Source organism: Clytia hemisphaerica, unplaced genomic scaffold (assembly GCF_902728285.1).
Source record: "Clytia hemisphaerica strain Z4C2 unplaced genomic scaffold, Clytia hemisphaerica genome assembly, whole genome shotgun sequence".
Classification (NCBI taxonomy): domain Eukaryota; kingdom Metazoa; phylum Cnidaria; class Hydrozoa; order Leptothecata; family Clytiidae; genus Clytia; species Clytia hemisphaerica.
This window is the reverse complement of record NW_027103836.1, coordinates 650872-675192: the sequence shown is the minus strand read 5'-3', so window position 1 is coordinate 675192 and position 24321 is coordinate 650872. Positions and strand designations below refer to the sequence as shown.

The following is a 24321-nucleotide window of genomic DNA, read 5'->3' as shown; positions in this document are numbered from 1 at the left end:
GGTCAAAATATCAAGAACACTTCAGAACGGGTTCAAAGACTCTAAAACTTCCAATCCTATCATGAATTTCACAAAAATGGTTGAAGTGAGAACATTTTAGGAACATTTTTAGTCTCAAAACTCAAAAAGTTAAGAACACCTGTAAGCTTCGAAGAGTATTATACAGAGATTTACAAGTTAGGCTCACAGTGGGCCTCCAACCGATCTTATTAAACTCTTATTGTGTCGTATTTCAAGCCATGGGTTTTCCATGCATCGTTAAGCTTTTCTTTGAATGACTTGATGGAATCTGCTGAAACATCATCACTTGGTACAGGGGGGGGTCAGTGTACTAGAAGGCGGCATGTATGTGTACTACAAGGTATTTTTCAAAACTTGACACCCACCCACCCCTGAAGTACACCATACTACATGGAAAAATCCCAAAACCAACCCATACCCCCTATTTACTACCGGGTAGTACCTGGAAAAAAACCAAGACCACCCCATACCCCCTATTTACTACCCGGTACTACCTGGAAAAAAAAGTCCGGAAATTAGAAAAAACTTTTTTCCGAAAATCGGAAAATCAGGTAAACAATTTTCCAAAAATCTGGAAATCGGGGAATTTTGTTTCGGAAAATCGGGAAATCAGGAAAACTTTTTTCCAAAATTCGGAAAAACAGGAAAAATTTTCTCAAAAATCCTAAATGCGTGAGAAATCAAACTTTTCAAAAATTGCGTGAGACCATGTGGAAATGCGTGAGAGTTGGCACCTCTGATGTTCGAACGTTTACTCGATTGACTCGATAAACCTTCATTTCAGTGGAATCTGGTAGAATTTCAATTCATTCCAAGAAGTTCGGAAGAATGATCTTGGACAAACTTGGCTTGATCAATTTATAATAGAACAACTTTACATTTCTATTTTAGCAGATAATTTCTGAACCTTTTTGTTTCCATACTATTAACATCGATTTTGGACCTAACATCCCTATTTTGGTACACAGATAGTAAAATTCAAAATCGATTTTGGACCCAACACCCCAGTTATAGTACACAGGTAGTACATGACAATTTTTTTTCTCAAACACCCACCCACCCCAGGATACATGCCGCCTTTTGGTACACTGACCCCCCCCCTCTGCTTGGTAGCTTGTTCCAGATTGGTACTCACCTGTAGTAAAAGGATTTGGTTTGTGGTCCGTTGAAGCCGTCATTCGCGAAGTTTGGTGAGAGTTCGTGAGCGTGTCTTCGGTTTGGTAATGATCGACTAGTCAGTTTGTCCGGTAATGTTGCTTTATAATAAAAGTGGAGGTGTTTGTAGACCTGGACCATATCAGAGAACTGTCTTCGAAATTCCAGTGTTGGTAGATCAAGCATTTTAAGTCTTTCGCTATACGAAAGGTTGCGACACGTTTGGACTAGTCTTGTTGCGCGTCTTTGCACTCCCTCAAACAAATTGACGTGCTTGCGTAGTCATGGTTTCAGCCCACTTTTCAGGTGCCCCAATTGAGCATGGTGCCCCCAGCAATTTAGGTCCCCTTGAAAAATTGCTTTGAGTTAGGTACCCCTATTCAGCAGATAATTTCTTTGAATTGACACTTTTTGTTCTTTTGTCATTCCTAAAATCATGCTCACGCATGAACGCCTGCTAATAAGCTTTGTTGTTATGCTATAAAGATGGCGGCTGTAAATCAAAACAATCACATTAGAAAAATATAGCAAAAGATGGCGTGATGGGAAACGAAAGAAAAATTGGATGGGAAACTAGGTGCTGGGGTAAAAAAATTCATTAATTTGAAATATTTTGAAATATTAGATTTGGAAAATATAACCAGCCCCCAGAGCCTCCATCACAAGACAGCTAGGTACCCTTAATGAATAGGTAACCCCAAAGAATTGCAAGGCCTAGGTGCCCTTCAGATTTCTGGGGGGCTGATACCATGGTAGTCTTGGTGATCAAACTGACTGTGCATACTCGAGATGAGGTCGGACAAAGGTTGAGTATAGTGTACGGAGGATCTCTGGAGTTAAGCTGATGAAACCTCGCTTGATGACCCCGAGCATAGTGTTAGCCTTGTTGACTTGCTTGGCTATATGTTGTTCAAATGATAGTTCAGCATCAATCAGTATACCAAGGTCTTTTTCTCCGAATACATGCTCAAGCTGATTATCCGCAATACGATAGGGGTGAGCATGTTTGATGTTTGTGAATTTACCAAGCGTAAGGACGTGGCATTTGTCGGGGTGGAATTTCAAGACCCAATCTTCAGACCATTTTTCGAGTTTTTCTATATCACTTTGGATGATGAGAGAATCAGTGATAGAATTGACCTCCTTGAAAATCTTCCTGTCATCTGCAAAAAGTAGTAGAGATGAAATAACTTTGTCAGGCAGATCATTTATGTACAAGCCCCGGGGGGGGGGGGTACTTAGGCAAAATGGGTGCCGGGTATGTGCGAGCCATAAGGGTACCTTTTCTCATTCCTCAAAAGTCTCTCAAAGGGGTACAAATTCAAAAGTTAGTCTCTGAAAGGGTCCCAAAATCACGAAAATCAAAAATTTCTCTCTCAAAGGGTCACGATTTCCAAAAATTTTGACCAAAATTTGGTGAAAATCAAACCAAAATTTGGAAAAAATGGACCAAAATTTAGAAAAAGTCTCTCAAAGGGTCCCAAAATCACCAAAATTTTGTCTCTCAAAGGGTCGATTTTAGATTTTCGGCTCGGACATACCCGTCACCTCGCAAACCTAGTACCCCCCCCCGGGTGTACAAGGCAAAAAGCAATGGTCCTAAAACACTCCCTTGGGGTATTCCACTCACGACTGTGTCAATTTTCGATTTTGATTGGTTCACCTTGACTAATTGTTTTCTTCCACTTAGAAACGCTGTAATCCAATTCTTTATTGAACCGACTATTCCGTAACCTTCTAACTTTTTGCAGAGTCTGCGATGAGGCACAGTATCAAATGCCTTGGCAAAATCAAAATAGATGCAGTTTTTGATGTTCTTTTAAAAAACTGACTCCCGCGTTATTTGAACCCCCCCCCACATATTCAGAATTTTTGTGGCTCTATATAATTGCTCTCGTTTTCAACTTTTAGCAGATAGCATTTACAGCATTAATAGTAAGTGAAACAAATAGGCCCTTAAAGATCAATATCGGACTCAGTTAAAATTTACTGGTTCTTAATAAAAAACAACGTGTAGCTGTTTGTGATTCATCCCCTTGGAGCTAAATATGGGCTGAAATCTCTTCAGTTATTCGATCAGGGAATAAAAACAAAAATTTTATGCTAGGAATGCACTTTTTTTTTCTTGTAAAGATATATCACAACAGTTCAATAATTTCTGAACGAAAATGTCTTGTGAAATTCAATCCCAAAAAAGGTTAGGTTGAAAAACTGATGCGAAAAAAGGTTCTTAAAACTTCTTTCTGGTCTCCCTTAGCCTGTGCGCATCCTTTCTGATATGTTTTGTAAAAGAATATGCATCGATATAAAATTCCTGTCCGAGAGTTACCCCCGTCTTTGTGTTTTCGAGTTTTAGAAATTTGATTACCTTCATTAGTAAGTTTTATATGAGATATCTTTAAATTTCATTAAATTTGAATAAAAAATTTGAATAGCTGGAGGTTAAAATACATATCATTGGAATTCTGAACCTTTCTAAGAAAATTGAAACAGGTTACTGGAATTTTATACAATATGCGCATGGTCCCCTATATCAAAACATATCAGAGGGGATGCGCGCAGCCTATTTCTCCCTTGGAGCTCAACAACAATGATACTTTACATGTTTTTTTATAAGAACAAACTATACATAAAGCTTCGCTAGCTAAAATGTTAAGAACAAGTTAAGAACATTTTAAGGCTTTGTGGACTCAAAAACACCCTATTTCTTAGGAAAATAGTCAAAAATATTCCCAAAATGGTAAAAAATATTCCCAAAATGGTTAAAATAAGAACATGTTAAGAACAACTCAAAAAGTTAAGAACATCCGAAGGCTTCAAAAATTTTGGATGTTCTTATAATAAAAAAACATGTAGTCAGCAATCTAAATATTCTGCTTTTTTTATCTAACCTCGAAATAGCTTAAAATGATTTCTGCCAAATCAGCACTTTGTTTTTTTGCAAAATGGTACTCTAGGTTTTTCCTAATGGTGTCCCCTTTAATTGGATGGATGCCAGAAGTATTAGATGTAATAGAGATATAATTGGGAATCCGCGATGATTAATTAGTTCACTTGTGATTATTACTTCCTACTACAGAGTTGTTTGTTTACGGTTTAAGGGTAATTTCTTACGAACTGCAGTTCATTTACATAAACCCATAAACATGTTATCTTCTTAATGCTGTCAGATTTTCATGTAAATGAAACTCTAGGGTAGATGAAAATCTATTTACCTGAAAAAATAGGCCTTGTTTTGAAATACCCCGTTGTAGTGAAGAAGGGTCCCGTGTTATCTTATACATTTTTATGAGCTACCCAAGGATAGGCTACGACCTCTCCCGAAAAACAAATTCCTGGTGGGTCTAGTGGACGCTTAGTAAACAAGAACGGATTTTTGAGTACGGACGGCATTGGTCCTTGTCAACCTCACTTTGATCAATTATTTTAAATCACCCAAGTCACGTACAAAGTTATCCGATAACCGTTCATCAAATTTCAAGACAGCGATGTCAAAGGCTTAAAATGTGTTTTAATTTGGTTTCTCTTTTATAAGCCTTCATTATATATAAACCCATTCTTTTGACTGTCATAGAAATATTTCCTACATTCTAAGAATCAGTTGTGCTAGAAAATCCATACCAAAAGGGGAGGGATGATAGATTTTATCTAGGAAACAACAATAGGGGAAAATGTTACGAATTTTAAAAGGATCACAAAATAAAAAAAAATGTTCTCGATCAAAAGGTTTCCTTTTTAATTCTAACAAAATTTTGCGTCTTCTTTCTCTTCTGTTTGAAAATCCTTTCCTCCACTTTTGGTTATCCCTGTCTTAAATGCCATTCCAAAGGAGGGGTGTGTGTTACTTCACGTTTTTTAACTGGATACATTTCGACAAAGAAGTGCTATACCATGTTCCATGGAGGCGGTTCAATCAGACATCGGCTGACTACAATCGTGATTGGCGTCTTATACCAGTTAAAAACATTTTAATGCTATGCGGACTCGAAAACACCCGACTTCTTAGGAAAATCAGAAAATGGACAAAAATACTCATGCGATGGTGAAAATAGGAACAAGTTACAGTATGTGGCCCCCAAAACGTCGATCAAATTTAAAATTTCTCTCAAATCTAGAGGAAAAGAGGCGTTTAACAAAAATTTTTGCTGCATGAAAAACTTTAACATCTCTACTTTATTTCCCAGAAGTTCTTTTTCAAAATTTTCAATTTCAACAATATTTTTCAATCGCTTAAAGATAGGTAGCTTTTTTCTAATGGCCCCCAAAACGGAGGTTTGCGATTTTAGCGATTTCTCGAGATATCTTTAAGATATGAATACAAAATTTTGACCATAGTTTGGAAATGATTTGGAGGGTTTTGGGCATAAATTTGTTTGATAAATTTTTACAGTATACCCCTGGTTGTCAAAACGGAGGTTTGGGACCCCCAAATCGTAGGTGTAGTAAAAATCAAATTATTAAGCCCAGTAGTAATAGGGAGAAAAACTACGAACATATTTGTGTTTTCCCTTAAATTTACGACCCGATGGATGTAAAATTTATGATTTTTGTGAAATATTTCCAAAACTGAAATTTTAGAAATTTTCAAAATGACAATTTTGGTTTTATAACAACGTCTTAATGAAGTTTTTGAAAACCAATCCCTTTTTAAAATAGTCCCATTTATGTATGGAATAGGCTGTGAAAATGTTAGAAAAAAAGCTTAACTGAAACTGAAAATATTAAGCTTTAAAGGTATTTTTCTCCTATACTTTGCAAAAAAATGACAGAATTTGCCGTTTTTGCTGATTCAGCGAAAAATTTTATATATAATGTTAATTTTTTGTTATAAACTATTAACTCAAGCTGATAGAAATGGAATTCCAAGATTTTTGCTGTTTCTCATATTAAGAATTTCGTTTTATCAATGCTGATTCTAGGGTCCCAAATACTGGTTGCCCTTAAGAGCTAATATCTGTTACCCATCCTCTACGTCACGATGTAGCTGCATTTTCTGCGCATTAGGTGTAGAAAGTTTCCTTACCCCATTTTCCTAACTTTTTCAATATCCACGGAGCTTAGTGTTATGCAATTTTTATCTATTTGGTTTAAATATTCTTTCAGACGCAAATCTGTCTTTTGAATCCGTCTCAAACCATCAAAAGCATGTTCATTTTTAAGTATAACCATCATTCTTTCAAAATAAACAAAAATCGTTTAATTCTGATAAATCTACAAGTCAGAATCCTCATTTTTATGACGACCTCCGTTTTGGGGGCCGTCTCCGTTTTGGGGGCCATATACTGTAAAAACTTTTTCACGCTTGAAACTCAAAAAGTTAAGAACAACAGAAGGTTTCAAAAATTAAGGTCCCCAAAAATTGTGGATGCATTTATAAAAAAACAACGTGTTGACAAGCAATTTTGGACAAGTTTTCGCACCAATCCTAGATTTCTTCAAGTTAAATCGGTTCGTCAGGGAATTTTGATCACAGGGGTTTGCTAAACAAACAGAAGTAGGAAGTCAATCAATCATCTTTTTGAAACAAGTTGAATCAGCTCTTCGTAGAACCTTTGCTAAATTTTTCTTGCAATGATTTCTCTAATTGTTCTCTTACATCCCTTTGAACTAATGGTGAAGCAATTAGCTAAACCACAAGCACAAGTGATTAACCTTCGAGCACCTTCACCAAAATCAGCCGTTTTTCTCTTAGCGAGCGAGCGAACTGGAAAAATTTACGTTTCCGTCACTTGTAAGTGACTTTAGATTCTTCTGTTTCTCTAGATATCTGATTTCAATGATAATTTTTTCCATGGAACATCTAAAATCTGCAATTACACTATGTTGAAGACGGCTCGTTGGGCCTAGTAGAGTCCTCATAACTCGAACGAAAAAGGGGCAAAGGAAATCGTTCGAGTTAAGGAAATATTCGGATGTTTGCGAAAAAGCTGAATAAAAACAATACATCCAATATACAATCTTGGGTGTTAATGAAAGCCAAAAACAATACGTACCATACTGTGTGCACTTGTACACACTTAAGCGAATGAACTTTAATAGTTGTTTTAGTGATCAACTAACTATTCAGTCGAGTTTCTATACCGCTAAATAATCCTTGTAGTTTAGTTCATTTTGTAGAGATAGTCAGTCAGGAAGAAAAGACACCTTTTTATTCTGCTACTGACAGTTTCATGCCACTCTTGTGACAATCTTCAGGCTTCAGGTTTTGTAGAGATATAACGTCGCCTAATATGTTCTCAAGGGGCCAACAACAATTTTAGGAAATTTCACTGTACCGATGAGTTTGATCGAATTAAGAACATAGTCGAGTTAACACTTATAGTCAACCACAAGTCATATCCTACTTTGTCTTTTGTACCAAAAAACTTTCTTCAAAGTCTTCTTAATCTGTTTCGACGATAAAACGTAAATCAAGAAATCACATATCAAACTAATCGAGTACATAGCTGTCAACACGCTGAGAATCCAAGGGTCCATCTGTTTGCTTGATAACCCAAACCCAAAATAAACGAAATTCGGTAAAATGGTGAACGTTGTGAAAGTTATTACCAAAAGGAAAACAGATAGAAGTTGTCTTGTTCTGGTTCTAAATTTACGTATATTTGCTGGTATTACTGAGTTTTTCCTTGTATTTTGTTGGTGTCTTGTGGTGTTAGCAGCACTTGCCGGTCCAGCACTTGGCTCAAAACTAACAATTCTTTGTTTCCGTTTTATCATTGCAATTATATAAGTATACGTTCCGATTGATATTATGAGAAATAGAATATCAAATATGACGTAAAAATATGTGTCTAGAACAGTCAGCGGAACTCTATTCAACCAAAACGTCAGTAAAATCAGTATGTTGAAAACCCAAGCACCGATTACCAGTTTTTTAGTTTTATTGTATGTCCAATACAATGGATATTTAATGTTCAGGAAGACACTGAAAAACCTATCCAAGGTTAGAAATATCATTGTTTCATACATCAGACAATATCCCAAGCAATACTGTGCTAGCCACGAAGGGTAAAACAGTATAGGATAATATTCTAGTAATATCAGTTTCGTAATATAGAATAATGATATAGCAAGCTCTCCCATGCTCAATGTTATGAAATACAAACGTTGTGTCTTTTCTTCCCCATTAAATCTGGTGAGAATAAGCAGTGCTAGACCAATGAAATGAAAGCAGAACGGTATTGAGAAACATACCAATCCAAATAACTTTCCGCTGGAAATCATTTTTCTTTCTGGCACCTTTACTTTTTGGATCTAAGGCTTATAACGATTTTATGAAAATTTGAAAGTCGGGATTTGTTTATCCGAATTTCATTATTAGTTTTATCAAAATTCATTAAAAAACGGACCTTCTATCTTTATTTTTATAATATGAAAAAATATCATAATGAAATTAGCGGGGAATTATTCATTTTATTGTGAATTAATCAAAACTATTTTCATTTTCCGTCGTATGAGGTGTCCCTACGAAGGGCACGCCTCCTAATTTTCCTTTTTTTTCTATACAGGGTGTCCCTAATTAAAGTATCGAGTTTGAACATGCGATTGAGTAGAAAGTTTTATGTGCGTGTTCACAAAATTGTATTTTAAGCTCTCCCTCTTTTTTCTTTGTCATTACGATTAATTCATAGGTTGTAACTACCTTTTGTAATAAGCCTGTGTGATGGAGAACGTTCTTATATTTTAGCAATAACACACACAAACTTTTCTACTCAATCGCATGTTCAAACTCGATACTTTAATTAGGGACACCCTGTATTTGGGGAGACCATATCGTGCAAAGATCGCATTTTGATTTGTTGTATTGTATGTAATGGATGTGCCATTACAATTATGAGGTGCGCTAATCTCCGAGCAGACCTTAATATCCCGCATGTGACACACATTTACTCTAGGTCGTGGCTCCGATATCCTAGCGGTGCTAGCAGAATGGATGATCTGTCATATTGAAATAAGCTGTCCCAGTGTCAATCAAGTTTCAAGATTTACCTCATGACTTAGTTGCAATGTCGGTCCAGCGTTGCAATCCCGGTCAAAAGGTTGTAGACTTTTCAAAATGCATGAACAATTTCAAAATAAGCTCTGAAAACCCATTTTTACCAGGGCCAATGTTGTTTTTATTGGATTTGGAGAGTTTGGGTGACAATTCCAGATGCCAAATCCACTCGACATTGATGGAAATGAATTTTTGCTAAGTCTTCAGGCTATTCTTTTTGTCTGAGATTGAAGATTGAAGGTTCAATAAGTTTTGCTCTTCAACTTTTTCGAAAAGAAAGACATCTATTAGAACATATTTTAGATGATTTAATCAATTATAAACAACTTGTCAAAACAAGGTGTCAAAAAGGCTTTTGCCGGCACTATTGAGGAATTCTTGAAAAGTCTACAGATCTTTTGTCCATGATTATGCGATTTTTTCGGGGGAAAGATTTGTCTGTAAACAGATCAAATATCTCAATATCTCAATATCTTCAAATTCATTGCTGTATTACGCTATGTTATACGTGAGATTTACTTTGGTATAGTTAATAGAGAAAGGACCTATCCCGACCGCTTTCGCATTTAGATTTATCTATCTTTAGGCGAAAATAAAAAAATGTAGTGCTTCCGGAAACTGACCGGGTGAAAAAAAAAATTTCTGACCCGGCCGCAGTAGTTGATACATTAGTATTCAGGGCTTACTTCATACTGTTCGTACGTAAAAGTTATCTTTAAAGTTTTATTTCAATGATCTTAAGGGCTCTGACCATAGTCAGAAAATTGATTTTAGTATCTGAACATAAAAGTTATGTTTTAGATTCTTTAACACTTTTAACAAAGAATTGCCTTTATAACTTGCTTTTAAATCAAACCCCTTAAGAGTAATTAAGAGCTTAATTGCAAAAATGACGTTATGAACTTTACAAAGACGTTAATAATATGTTGCATCACCTTCTTTTATAAAAAGTGCTAAGTTTTAATGGGTAATTACCCTTTTTGTTTCGAACTTTTTTCAAACTGTCTGCAAAGAATTGAACTATTTTAAATTTTGCGGAAAATTTTTCTAAAAAGATGTGTCAAAAGTTATGACTGTTTTTTTAAGCTAAATCCAGATGAAAAATTGATGAAAAACCACTATTTTGAAGATTTCGAGACAAAGAAGCATTTACAAAAATTTTCCGCGAAAATTTTTATACTTCGGTAAAAGATACTTCATCTACAGCGAAAATTTTTTCAAAATGTTTTTTCTTCGCCGAAACTAAGCTCTTCAAAGTTGAAATACTCTTCCTCGCAAAAGTCTTCATTTTCTTTTTCATCAAATTTTTTCAATGCAATTTTTGAATTTTCAGATTCAGGAATAGTTTGTCTAACAGAAAATGTATAACATGCCATAGTTTTGTTGGTTACATCAGTCAGAAAACACATTTTAAACACGGCAATTTTGAAAAATTCACTATGGTCAGAGCCCTTAAGTTATCAAAAATAGCAACAAAAAATTTTTTTTTCCAGCCGGCCGCATGAGAGCTTTTTTCCTTTACCCGTATTCCGGAAACACTACATTTTATTATTTCGCCTTAACTTTCTACTGTAAAATAATTGTCCTGTAATAATAAGTGCCATTTTCAAATTTGTCACTTTCATCTTTTTAGAAAAGCAGATTACAACAAGATCAATTGCAATTGGCTGATTGACCAACATGAGTATGAATCCAGAAGAGAGAATATCTCCGATCGAAAAACACCCTGTGGTAAAGCTTAACACAAACATCATTGCTCAGGATTAGTTTGTATATATCTGGGGGGCATTGACTTTGACGGCCGACGGGGACGTTCCGCTTGATATGAATATGATATGAATATCTGGTAAATTTGGGACCCTGTCAGAGAAGAAAAAAATCAACCAACAGTCGACCCAAAGTTGACCCTGTCGGATAAACTTCTTGAGAATTAGTAAATTCAAGACCCTGTCAGATATCTTCAGAGCCTAAAAAAGGGACCCTGACCAGTGGCACAAATTTTACGGGAAAAAACACAATCGCTTCATCTCTTGGGTTTTAAATTTCTCCTTCTTACATTTTTGAATTTTCTGAATTCGAAATATGTAATCTGGGACAAACTCCCTGGAATCAATCACGACTCGCAAAATTCATACCGCGGCTACGCTAAGCTTAAGTATTAGTCCCCAAGCATACCCTTACATTTAAATGATCTTGTAATTTGCTTTTTTTAGACTGATCGTTTGAGAGCTGATGGTTTTTTAGACAATGTGGTCGATCGGACAATGCTCGTTTATTTGCAACTTATTGAAAGTGAGTAGTGAGGGAGGTACATATCCTTGGTGACAAGGTTAGCGTGTACTGATCAATGAAGTATAAGCCTGAAGGGCTAGAATCGAATCTCCTTGGTAGGTTTAAAGTCTACCAAATCCTACCAAAGTTGCGTGCCCTAGCGCGGTCCGCCTGGTTTTTACACAAATGGGAGATTGAAACTAAAATTTACACCTAAATTTCGAAAAAGATATCACTCGAAAACAAAATCGCTAGATTCAATCCGTCGTCAAAATACGGTGCATATTTTAAGGCTTCACTTTTTCTTACCTGAGAAAGGTTAAAGATTCGATTCTAGCCCTTCGGGCTTATACTTCATTGGTATTGATCCTAAATTTCGAAAAACAGGCCCAATGTCAAAGTTGGTGAAAAATTGCCCTGTTTCCTGTTAGTAGGTGAGCATGGTGATAGCGGTGTAGATTTCGGTTTAGTAGATCGTTATTAAGCTGGTGAAGTGTTTGCGCTATTTGGTATTAAATGACCCTGAAAATATTAAACAAGGTATCGATACGATACGATGTTTATTTTCTATTGACATCCTTCTCTTTAGTTCATCACTGGTTCGACGTTGATGTGGCTTCTTTTCATGAAAAAGATGAAAAATTGTGTTTTATCAAAGGTCGAAGAAAGAAGGAGGTACGTAGATGCTCTATCGCTCTATCGCTCGCGTAATTTTTAAAAAGATATTTATTTTCCATAGGGGCGCCAAAAACCAAAATCTTCTGAATTTCCCTACCCAGTTTGCCCGAATTTTAGTCGACCCGCCACGCCACTGGTCCAAAATTTCCCTTTTTTTCTAAATCAGGACTAGGTTACTGTATTTCAGGGTTGAATAATATTTCAATTTCTACAGGCCAAATACTCATGGGACATGTTACTACCAATCAAAGTTTTACAAATGATTTCCTATCCATATCTACTACTTGTCAATATTTGAAGGTCAAAGGACTTGTCAATCTTGATATCTTAAGGGGTCTCAAGCCCACCAAGATGCTTTACCTTACTATAAAATTAGAAAGATGCTCGAAGGGTTAAAAGATTCTCTTCCAAACGATATTCTTTTGTTATGAACTGGATAAAACTAAAAAACCTGATCATTTCAACGACTATCATTAAGCACTTTATTTCCTGTAAAGGGGTAGCTTCCCGAGATGTCTTTGTGTCTGAAACGCATTCTTTTCTCCGTAAAGTGAATAGTTTTGTTGTCCGTTGTATCAGAGGAATGTAAAGAGATGGAAAACAGCTTTTCTGATTACTCAAAGTTCAAAGATCACTTCTATTGAAAATTCTATTATAAAAACGTTGATTAGGTCATTAAATGAAAGTCCAGAAAAGACGGCTCGCCATAAAATCGGACGGTTTCTACATGATTTGACGATAAAAATGAAAATTTGTTTTTCCTTTTTTGCCGATTACTAGTTCAATTTTTAAGAATAAGGAACAATATTTTTACCAATGTATAGCAAAAGAAATTCTTAACGCAATGATATTAAATTGGTTCTTGTAAAACTGTCAGAAGTCGAGTAAAATCAAGATTGAAGTTATAATTTTCTCGAGCTCTAGCTTTCCATATTATGGTGCGGTCATGATGCGGTTATATCAGTAGAATCGCTAGGAAATTCTGAGCGAGAAGATATAGGTACCTTTTCGTATAGGAGATGTGTACCCAAAATATAAGCCCTAAAAGTTTGCGCATAATCAGGCTTGAAACAAAAGAATTTTGTCACAACACGCTAATTATGCAGATTTTTTATAGCAACAACAAAAGCAACCTATTTACTCGACATAAACTCCCTTAAGGACAAGAGACCTGGTATATGACGAGCCGTTTTTCCATTGTTTTCAAGATGCTGTTTTTCCATCTCTTTACATTCCTCTGGTTGTATCCATTCTAATCACTTGTTCATTTTTTTTATTGTCAGGCGTCAGATGTGTCATTTGTGTTACCGGTTGCCTCCACAGAAGATATGGATCCACAAAGGTCTGTTGTTTTTCCTTCTCTTGAATTATTTAATTTTTTTTATAAGCATAACGCTTATAAGCATATGAAGGCTCAGATTTGCAGATTTCCTAAGCATAACATAAGCATATACGCCAGCCTGAAATATTTTTCATGTGGTCAATCTTAATCTGTTCAAAAAGGTTTGGAAGTGGTCATGTAAAAAAAACATTCCACGACTAGCCACATCCCACTGCTCCAAAAATCTAAACGCTTTTTGAATCGAATGTTAACAAAATTTCTAAGATTTTATAAAAAAAGATAGGTTGGGTGAATCAAAAGTATAATAATTCAAAAACATATAATAAGCATATGCTATGCCTGGATGATTTTAAAGCTTAAGAATGCTCGAGCTTGACAAAGGGGCAGACACTTCCTTGTAAAAAAACATGTAGCGGTCCTCTCGGAGTATTTCCAAGCCATTTCTAAAGAGTTTTAAGTATAACGAGTCAAACTTGATTAGGACAAATTAATAAATTTACCCAATCAATTACATTTAGAATGAACCATCTTTTGACGATGGCTTCAAAATGCGGATCCACAAGTAACAGGTGAGAAGGCAGTGGTGGATCTAAAGGGGGTCCAAAGTTTATGGCGGAGAGTGTTTCATTTAGCCAAACTCCCTTTTGAGAAATGAAGACTCCCCTTAAGATCTGCAACTGGGCATTGGAAAGAAGTTTGGGTGGATAAGTGATTTGTGTGGATGTAACTCAAAAAAACTTTAGATTTTTTGGCATCTCTTTCTAAATTTTGTTTTGAAAACAATGTTATTATTATGTCCTGTAGATATCACCTAAAATTCCCCTTCGTAATAATTTGTAGCCTTTTACTACTAATAGCTCGTCAACAAATTTCTCCATTTTAGTTTGATTTTGGCGATTGTCGATACTTCGTCTACCATTTTGTTTTATGAGATCGGTTCCGGTCTAGTTGAACCACGTATTCCAAGTCACAAAGAGGTCGAGCAGATGAAATGCGTCCCCGTCTGGAATGAACAGAAAGGAAAATGGAAGATGTTTTAACAGGTAAGCACGATAGCACAGTGTTATTACGCTTGCGGTTGAGACCACGTTCGCACGCTACGGTTCCTTTTCACTCCGAAGCCATAAATTGCAAATGCAAAGTTGAAAGGACTGTAACTACGGAAGCCCTGAGCGGTCACATCAACAACAACACAACAAAGGGCAAACAACAACAAAAAAAGAAAACACATCAACAACAATTTCTCACAACAATATTTCAAACTTCTCACAACAATATTTCAAACTTCTCACAACAATATTTCAAACTTCTCACAACAATATTTCAAACTTCTCACAACAATATTTCAAACTTCTCACATCAACAACAATTTCTCACAACAATATTTCAAACTTCTCACAACAATATTTCAAACTTCTCACAACAATATTTCAAACTTCTCACAACAATATTTCAAACTTCTCACAAAAAAAATTCAAAACTTCTCACAACAATATCAATTTTTTATGGAAGCCGAGAAGGGTCAGCGTGCGATTTCTTCCGAAAGCTGTCGAGATTTCTTTCAAGCTGTCGGGATTTCTTTCAAGCTGTCGGGATTTCTTTCAAGCTGTCGCGTCCCCAAAAAGTGTCGCGTTCCCAAAAAGTGTCGCGTTCCCAAAATGTCGTGAAAAAGTGTCGCGCTCCCAAAAAGTGTCGCGTTCCCAAAAGTTGTCGCGTTCCCAAAAACTGTCGCGTTCCCAAAAGGTGTCGCGTTCTCAAAATCTGTCATGTTCCCAGCCAGAGACAAGACAGAAATTGTTTAGGGTGATTCCCAAAATAACCGCGGGAATGATGATAAACGCAGAATTGGGAATCACCTGCGCGGGAGAATATTGTGGGAAGCGCCAGTTCAGTCGAGCCTAACTGTAATTTGTGTGCCTTTTATTAAATCAAAACCTAATGAACGATGAATCCGACTGACTATATTTATTTCAAAATGGCGGATCAAGTGAAAGCTTGTTGTCACAAATGTGGCTTTAAGCCACTTGATGGTGACATCTTTTGCATCCAGTGTGCTGCAAAGCTCCGGCGAGTAGTTCCTGAAGACAGTGAACCGTCTGTGGAAGGAAATGTGCCATTGACATTTTCTGGTTTTAAAAAAGAAAAGGAAAAGCAAAGAACTGCTTTTTTTTCAAAAAAAGCAAAGAAGAATGACAAACAAGTTAATGATGGTGATAGCCTCCCTCGTGAAAATGGTACCCGGAAAGGAGCTTCAAAAGATGTGAAGATTCAAGTCGGTATAATGAAAGAAAAAGCTGGTGCTTTTGTTCAAGAACGTGGAAGTAGAGTGAATGTTCAAGTTAATGAACACTCAACAAGGGATGCAGTTTTAGATGCTGCCCTTACAAAAATTTCTCTTACGAACCAATACTTTTGTCCAACTGATTCGTATTCTCTTTGTTATTCCGATGGAAGAGTTGTTAATACAATCCCAGGAACAGACAAGCCGTTCAGGTTGGATCGTTACCAGGAGTGGTTTGGGAAACCCTATTCAAAAGTATGTCTTTTTGTATGTCTTCAAATGGAATTGCTTCAACATGATGAAATGTCATCATCATCATCAAGTTTTTCTCAATCTGATGAAGAGATCTCCAGCTTAAGAGGCTCAAAGAAATCCAAGAAAAACAAGCGATCAAAAACTGTTCAAAAAAATCAAGATCCACCACCACCCCAACAACGTAAACTGCCATGTCCCATTTGTAATTCCGAATTCAGCATCTCAGAACTTAATGAACATGTAAATAAATGTTTAGAAGAAGAAAAGACACCATTAATGATAGCTCAAGAAACCTTTTATGATGAGTATGATGATAACACACAGTTTATCGACTTGGTAAATGATGAACACCAAGAATCTGAGGTTGAAAAAGCACAATCAGTTAAGGAAGTGATTTCTACATTTCGGCCTGACCAAAATCCTGATGTATCAATTGTACTAAATGTGAGAAGGGGCTATGAGTTTACAGACTTTCAGAAATTTTTTTCGAAAACGTGGAACAAATCAAAGATTGGACAGGTTTTAAAAATCAAATATATTGGAGAGCCAGGAAAAGACACTGGAGGGATTTCCAGAGAATTTTATTCAGGTATATATCATATTATAGAGTATTGTCAGGTTTTGTTTACAAATTTTGACTGTTCCTTTATAGACCTTTTCTCAAAGAGGCCACACCTGTTGAATAATTATGTAGGTACTCCAGCAGAAAAACAATGATACAGCCATGCATAATTACTGTATCATGAATATTGTAATAATTGATGTATTGTTTTTTCTGCTGTGAAGATAACAAAGCAACGTCATAGCCTTGTGTAGATGAAGGAGGAACAAATAAGTCTAAATGACAGTCGGGTTGACAACACATCATCCCAAAGTCAACCAAAGGAACCATGGTTAATAGTCAAATTTTTATTAGTGATACAATTTCTTTACTTCAGAAGCATTCAATCAAATTTTAAAGAGGTTTTTCAAACCAGTGACAGATGGGATACCTTTAAATGGATTTGAACCCGCTGTTGGATACATGTCTGTCAGTGATGGCACTATGATATGTATTGGTCATCTTTTTATATCATCCATTGTTTGTAGTGGACCAGCTCCAAATTTTCTCTCACCTTGGGCGTACGAATATCTAGTTGGTGGGATAGAAAACACAGTACTTCATCCAGAATCATGCAGTCAAAAATTTCAACAGGTTCGAATTCTCTATTTTTTGGGAATGAATTCTCAACTTCACTCGAGAATCTGACAATGTCTGTATCTCTGTTCTAAAACTTTGGGGCGGACCAGAGTTCTTTCAGTGTCTGTAAGTATGTATTTAACTATCCTTTGAGGGACGCTTGTAATAACATTCATCAAATTTTCGAATTTCAGATCCACCAAGCCAAAAACGTTGAAGAACTAAGAAAAATGTTATGCTGTGATGAGGGAATTGACCTATTAGATTCTATCGGTTTTCAAAGAAACCCGGCAACTGTAACAATGGATGATCAACAACTGGTCCTAAGGTACACATTGTAGTATCTATCGTAACTTATCTATCTTAACTCAATTTTTGCTCATTATTTTTTGGTGTCCTGTTGGTTTTTAGTTCCCCTCCTTAAGGCATAAAATCCACTTTTTGCAGGGTGCAAAAATAAAATAAATTCTTGGACTTGCAAAATATGCCTCTGGTTTGCTTGTTTTCCAAATTTAGGTCTCAGTACTTTTGAGTGCCTTACTTATAGGCTTACAAACGGGGTGGTGGTTACATTAAACAGGGGAATGGAAAGTTTTTTCAAATTTGATAAACGGAAGGACCTATTGAATTTTTTAAATGATTGATTTTTAACCCAGGTCGCTGTTCATGAAAGAGAAACATCTAATGTTGCATCTTCTGAGTCAAATATCAAAAGGAATGGAAGCATTTGGCGCATTAACTGTAATCCGTGAAAATTTTGAGCTCTTTCGACCTGTCTTTACACCATCAATGGAAACTTACACATGGACCCGAGAGTTACTCCTAGAAAAGCTGGAAGCACAATACGAAAATGAAATTGGATCTAACAAGAGAAATAATGCTATCAACACTTACAAATCATTTTTGGACTTCGTAGATGAATGTTTTCAGAATGGTACGTTGCATTTTTTCTTCTAGAGGTTGAGGTACTCTTAGAAGTTTTCCCAGATTTGCCCATTTAGCTGAGACTGAGATTTTCTTAGCATTATCTCAGTTCCCATATTGCTGAAAAATATTATAGACAGCTTTTTTTTCGAGTTTTACTAATAAGACTAGTATTGTTTTTCCCACTTTTCATTCTTATTAATTTGGAAACTTCTTAGAGATATTCTTTTGAGATCTTTATTTAGTCGATTTTCACCTTGTTCTCGTAGACACTGTTTTAAAAATCATGTAAGAATATGAAAGTGGATGAGAAATTTTAAACTTCTTTCATCCTTTTTAAGAATAAACTGCTGCCCTCAAATGTTGTTTCGAGCTCAAAAACAAATTTATTAGTAGTATCTATGCGTCATAACATTGCGAACATGACTTTAACTTAATTTTTCTTCGAGGGGTTCGTTGTCAATAATTATACATTTTGATCTTTTTATTTAGAATCTACCCTAATTCCGGCACCAATATTAATGAAGTTTCTGACGGGATGCGAAACGATCCCTCCTGTTGGTCTACCGGCAGACAAGATGAAAATATATTTTAAACATGACTGTGGCCTTTCTCCAAACGGGACGGCCTGTGCCTGTTTACCCACAGTCAGCACATGTGCATTGTATGTGAAAATTCCAGTCCATATACAAACTGAAGAGCAAATGATGGAATCTTTTGTTTCGGCTATGAAGAAAGGGTCGGGATTCCAATTGTCTTAAATATCAAAGAACGTTGATCATTTCAATTGTTTTCATGTTTTTGTAGAAAAGAAATTCAGTGGAGACTTTTAAGGAACTGGGTGTAGTTGAAGAGAAATCTTTTGATATTAATCTGTGGGACTTCTTTTTTTTGGTTTTGATCCTACTCAAATTGTAGAAAATTTCATCATTTTCCAATCGGTACCATTGCAGGTCTTTTTCTTTGTATTTATATCTTCACTCTCTTCCGTTATTCGGGGGTTATTCCCCTACCATCAGTTTCCTTTCAAGTCTCTTTCTAAAGGCATCTTGAGTAGATTTTTATGATTTTGTTAACTTGCACTCCGTATAATAAACGCCCCGGTTATTTTAAAAAATCTTAGGAATTTTAAGAGCATTTTTATTCAAAGGAATTTGTTTGTTAAATTCTTTTCGAGAATCAGTTTTCAGAGCAAAATCTTTTTTGCTTTTTTCTGGTCTCTTTTAGCCTCAAAACTGTAGTTACGAAGAGATGAGACTTTTTCCATTTAGGGGACGGCGTTAACTAGAAGCCATACGGTAATACTAGTTTAGTTCTTTTTTTAGTTTTTATTTACCGAGAAAAATGAAATGTTTTGTTGTATCCAGATTATTTTTTATTTTTTGCTTAAACTGGCTTAAAAATAATTTTTTTATGTTGAATTAGGTATGGAACAGAGTTTACCATGTATGGTAATTTTTAGTTTTGTTTATTATTACAGTTGACGCTTTCTAATTCGACATTCTATTATTTGAGAAGCTCCCGTTTTTCGATGGAAATTTGCAGTCTCGTGAAGGTTTTTTCGCTCTCTTATTCGATTTGGTGTGTTTGGTGGCCTAGGACGGAATTCCAAATTAGGCTTTTCAATTTTTTTGTGTTGGAATTAAAATTTTGAAATTCTATCGGCCACCTGTCTGGTTGGTATTTTTCAAAACTTCTAAAAACAGGAAAATATTGAAAGTTTTCTGCCATAAATTTTAAGTTTTCAACAATGTATTCTATATTTTTCCTGATTCACGGTTAAACCGATGATTGAGCCTCGCTTATATTTTTCGTTCCTAGCTCTATTTTCGATACACTCCTGTATTCGATGAAAATCCGATTACCCTTGAAAATCGAGTTGGAGAGCGTCAACTGTATTTTTTTTCGTTAAGACATTCTACCGAGGTAGTAGCCCCATAACTTTCGATACAGAAACGGTTGCTTGTTTTTTATTGCATTAAATTCTGCATCCAATGGACACCAAGTTTTAGACGTTTGAAGAATTATTCAGCCCACAGGAGCTCATTGAATTTTTATTGGTCATTTTTTTTCAGGTCATTTTTTTCGATTTCTGAAAATGGGTTGGCAATTTACATAGATCACAACTCGAAATTGCTCCTCCAGCGTTAATTATTTAAAAGTTCAAAAGTATCGTCTGCCATGCTTTTCCAGTTTGTATTCATAGGAGATATTTTATTTGAACACTGACGAGACAAATGCTATTAAAAATAATTTATGGAGACCTTGTTTTTTCTACCTTTTTTAGATCTTTTTATTTAGATCACTTTATATTTGTAAATATTATAAGGATGTTAAAATATATTTTATCGGTTCAGATGGTTGATAATCACTTGTAATAGTTCTTTTGCACACTTCCAGTCCCTAGGTGGGTGCTCGTAGCCAAAATGATCAACTATGAGTTGACAAAACTCGAAAATGTCACTTTCCTCGTCATTATTTTCAACTCTTCCAACTTGGTTAACGATTTCATTTTGCTCTAAATACTGTTGCATTTGATCCTCTGTCATAGTTAATCCACAATCCTCGTAGTCTCTTGTTTCTGGCAAAAAATAAAGCTCATCAGGGATTCCATTAACTAAACTGTGATGAGATTTTCTAATAAAGTGATTGTTCCATTCTTCCTTGACCGTGTTCAATTCTTTTTGTAAAAATGACGAAAAGACGAACCATACACAATTCAAATGCAAATTGTTTCCGAGAGAAAGCACTCCCTCGTCTACCAATTCTTTGAAGAAGTTGATAATCCAATTAGTGTAACCGCGCCGTTGATGTGACCACCAATTTTCAATTCTCTGATTAGATACTGATTTACCATAACGATGAGCTGCGGCATCGTTGTGAAGGTGAGATTGGATGGTAGCCACAAGACCATTTTCAGTACCACAATCTGTTTGTACCACCCTTGGAGCCACTTTGAATTCTTTAATTGAGTTAACAAAAAAGCTAGCCATTAAATTTGGGTTGTTGTTTGACTTGCAAACCTTGAGCCATAAAATCTTTCTTGAAAACCCATCAACACAACCATGAATGGGGAGCCCGTAAGGCTTCAATTTATCATAACCGTCTATATGCCATGCATGATTAGGACCATTCGATTGATAAACTCGCCTTTTTAACTTTCTAGCCTTTCTTTGTTCCGTACCTTCAGGGTCGATTTCCTTTAAAAGCCTCATCACGGTGTCTCTTGGAGTTGAAATATTGTAAGTTGTTCTCACTTTGTTCCACATTCCACGGTAACCAAGCTGAGCTCCTGGTCCCTCAATTTCATTACTAATGATCTGTCGAAGTTGATCATCGTCGACCTCACCACCAGCCTTACACAAACCATAATGTCTCAATCTTCGTTTTAATGTACTTAAACTCATGGTCAATCTATGGTTATATCTTAGGAATAATAGAATCGATTCATATTGAAAGCCTCTCTTGAAGTAGTGTTCGATTATTTCTCTTTCTGTTCCAAGATTATTTACATCCTTATTTCGTTTTTTTGTGCCACAGTTTCCACAAAAAATACCACGAACATCATGGCCACACAAGTGACAAAACATCGTCAAATGAGAAAGAAGAAAAAAGGACTGATATGAATTCGCGCCACGAGGCTACAAAAGAGGATTCCCTGAATAGTTTTTGGGAACGCGAGAATTCTTGGGAACGCGACAGTTTTTGGGAGCGCGACAGTTGTTGGGAACGCGACAGTTTTTTGGGAACGCGACAGTTTTTGGGAACGCGACAGTTTTTGGGAACGCGACAGTTTTTGGGAACGCGACAGTTTTTAGGAACGCGACAGTTTTTTGGGAACGCGACAGTTTTTGAGAACGCGACAGTTTGAAAGAAATCTCGACAGTTTGAAAGAAATCTCGACAGCTTGAAAGAAATCTCGACAGGTTTCGGAAGAAATCGCTCGTTGACCCTTGTCGGCTTCCATAATTTTTTTACAACAATATCAAAAATCGGAAAAAATCAAAAATGCTCTCACGCAGTGATTTTTCTACGTCTTGATGATGAAAAATCTTCCGTGTGGGCAATGCCTTTCGTTACTAGCAACTTAGAGGCGTCTGCGTGTAGCCAAATATTTCACGTGGTGATTGAATCGGTCATACAGTTACAATAAATTTACAGATAGTCTGGTAGTCGCCATGGAGTTCCGTGGAGAATCCACGATGGCAACTGATGCACGGAATGTGGGAGGAGACTGCACCACATTTATTTTATATATATATTCAAGTATTTTCTGATTGATCGTTAGAAGTTGGTCCATACCGTCTATAAAGCTTATTACCCGGGGGTTACTTAGGCAAATGGAGGGTACGGTATGGTGCCGCCCTTAAGGGTACCTTTTTTGGATTTCCAAAGTCTTGCTAAGGGCCAGAAGAATCAGAAAGTCAAATTTCAGTCCCACTAAGGGTCAGAGAAATAGGAAAATATCAACTTTTTACCCCCGGAAAGATAGAAATTTGGTCAAATTTGTCCCAATAAGAGTCGTAAAATTCACAAAATTTTCCTTTGTTTTCTTTTTAGTCCCACCAAGAGTCGAAAGTCGGGCGGCATCCACCCCCCTATCAGCTCGCAACCCTAGTACCCCCGGGGCTTATGATTATAGTTTTAATGAAAATTGAAAACTTCAGAAGTTTTTTAACCATCAATGAGACGTAAAAATCACTGAGGGAGAGAGCACTTTAGATTTTCCGATTTTTCATGATGTCGCTTAGAAAATTGTGAGAATTTTGATATTGCGAGAATTTTTGATATTGTTGTGAGAATTATTTGATATTGTTGTGAGAGATTTAAATATTGTTGTGAGAGTTTCAAATATTGTTGTAAGAGTTTGAAATATTGTTTTGAGTGATTTATATTGTTGTGAGAAATTATTGTCGTTGTGGTCACTCAGAGCTTCCGTATGTAGCGCCCCAAAACGAACTCTACACATGCATGCATAAATTAATGTTTAACATCACTTCTAACCAATAGAATACCTTCATTTCGTTCTGGAGCTGAATAGAACTGAGACTTGTAATTTTGTTACCTTTATATAAAATCCGACATCCCTGGGGTTACAAGAATTCGACTATGTTAATCTGAGATAGAATGAATAGATTTCTAGGTGTCCACCTATATTGTATTTGAGCTTGTCTGTTTTCATTAGATCAAATTTTAAACAAAATGTAGTATATACACACGAATCCAGATCCTCAAAAAACGTTTTTACAAAAAAGGAGGACTAGAAGGCGATTGGTGTTGGCGGTCGGTTACATGAAACCAAGTGTGCAACAAAATGATTCCTGGTGGCGTTATGATTAACAAATGGACATTTTAGCCAAACTGGATTGTTGTGTTGAAAGCTAGTGACAATTGAAGTGTTACTTATAGTAACACAAGCGATTGATTCGTTGTTGCTGAATTGGGAGACTGGACTCAAGTTATAAAGTGACGAAATCTTGAGCACGATATGATATTCATTTATTGATGACCCAAGTTTCTCAATCCCTGACCAAGCAAAATCTTATTAATCGGAGTTTTTGAAAAGTGGTACACGCTTTTTTTTTATAAGAATACACTTTATAAGAATGTCCATGATGAAAATGGCCAATTTTTAATGATGTAGCGCCGTTAGACGTTAATTTTTAACACTACAATGGCTTCTCTACGGGTACCAAAAAAACTTCGATCAACGATGGAAGATTTAGCTTAGTCCAGGGATATGTAAAGATCAGTGGATATGTCACCTAAATCAACAACGTTACTGTAACGAAGTTTCAGCAGCTTTCAAGGCTACCTCAGCTATCCGAAGTTCCGATGTTACGAATAGATGGCGGGCACACACAAATGATTAAGTGGTAAAATATTTCGAAATGACACATTTTAAAACTTTTTTAGAATTTATCAGAAAATTTGTCTTTTTGACTAATGTTTTATATATTATTGTCTTAGGCTTGTGAGTCATGTATTATGTATTAAATGAAATAATAAAATACATTAAAGAGAGAAACTGTAACATTTCAATACCACACTGAGGTCTTATTCGTAAAAGATTTCCTTCTGTAGAAAGATTGATAACTTCCTAAATCACGCGATGAGTTGCGACTTGATATTTTCTTTACATATACCGAATATGAATCTCCACACAAGAAATATTCTTTAATATCTCCTCCTTAATATGGTTTAAAAAGCTCTCCATC

General features: G+C 36.0%; 2 protein-coding genes across 3 annotated transcripts in view; both read left to right on the top strand.

Moving 5' to 3' along the window:
* LOC136807115 (uncharacterized) overlaps positions 1-23742 on the top strand; it is a 28032-nt gene extending 4290 nt beyond the window's left edge. Inside the window, exons 2-8 of the mRNA XM_067063685.1 lie at positions 10806-10903; positions 11386-11464; positions 12033-12118; positions 13405-13463; positions 13982-14032; positions 14347-14506; positions 23289-23742. Of these exons, the coding sequence (XP_066919786.1) occupies positions 10853-10903; positions 11386-11464; positions 12033-12118; positions 13405-13463; positions 13982-14032; positions 14347-14503 (483 nt within the window). The 5' untranslated portion in view covers positions 10806-10852 and the 3' untranslated portion in view covers positions 14504-14506; positions 23289-23742. The remainder of the gene's footprint in view (positions 1-10805; positions 10904-11385; positions 11465-12032; positions 12119-13404; positions 13464-13981; positions 14033-14346; positions 14507-23288) is intronic.
* Positions 14979-19289, top strand: LOC136807102 (uncharacterized). 2 transcript variants are annotated; one of them, XM_067063668.1, is made up of 5 exons: positions 14979-16588; positions 16941-17194; positions 17374-17507; positions 17836-18113; positions 18596-19289. In XM_067063668.1, exons 1-5 carry the CDS (start codon positions 15409-15411, stop codon positions 18862-18864), a joined length of 2115 nt encoding a protein of 704 aa, XP_066919769.1. In that variant the 5' UTR covers positions 14979-15408; the 3' UTR covers positions 18865-19289. The 2 variants fall into 2 exon arrangements, with proteins under 2 accessions (XP_066919769.1, XP_066919768.1); XM_067063667.1 differs by having other exon boundaries at positions 16938-17194.
* Positions 23743-24321: the final 579 nt, after the last annotated feature.

Coding starts and splice junctions, on each gene's coding strand:
- LOC136807102 (XM_067063667.1), top strand. CDS start 15,409: ATGAATCCGACTGACTATATTTATTTCAAAATGGCGGATCAAGTGAAA. Junction 17,195..17,373: donor GCAGTCAAAAATTTCAACAG/GTTCGAATTCTC, acceptor TTCGAATTTCAG/ATCCACCAAGCCAAAAACGT. Junction 17,508..17,835: donor GATCAACAACTGGTCCTAAG/GTACACATTGTA, acceptor TTTTTAACCCAG/GTCGCTGTTCATGAAAGAGA.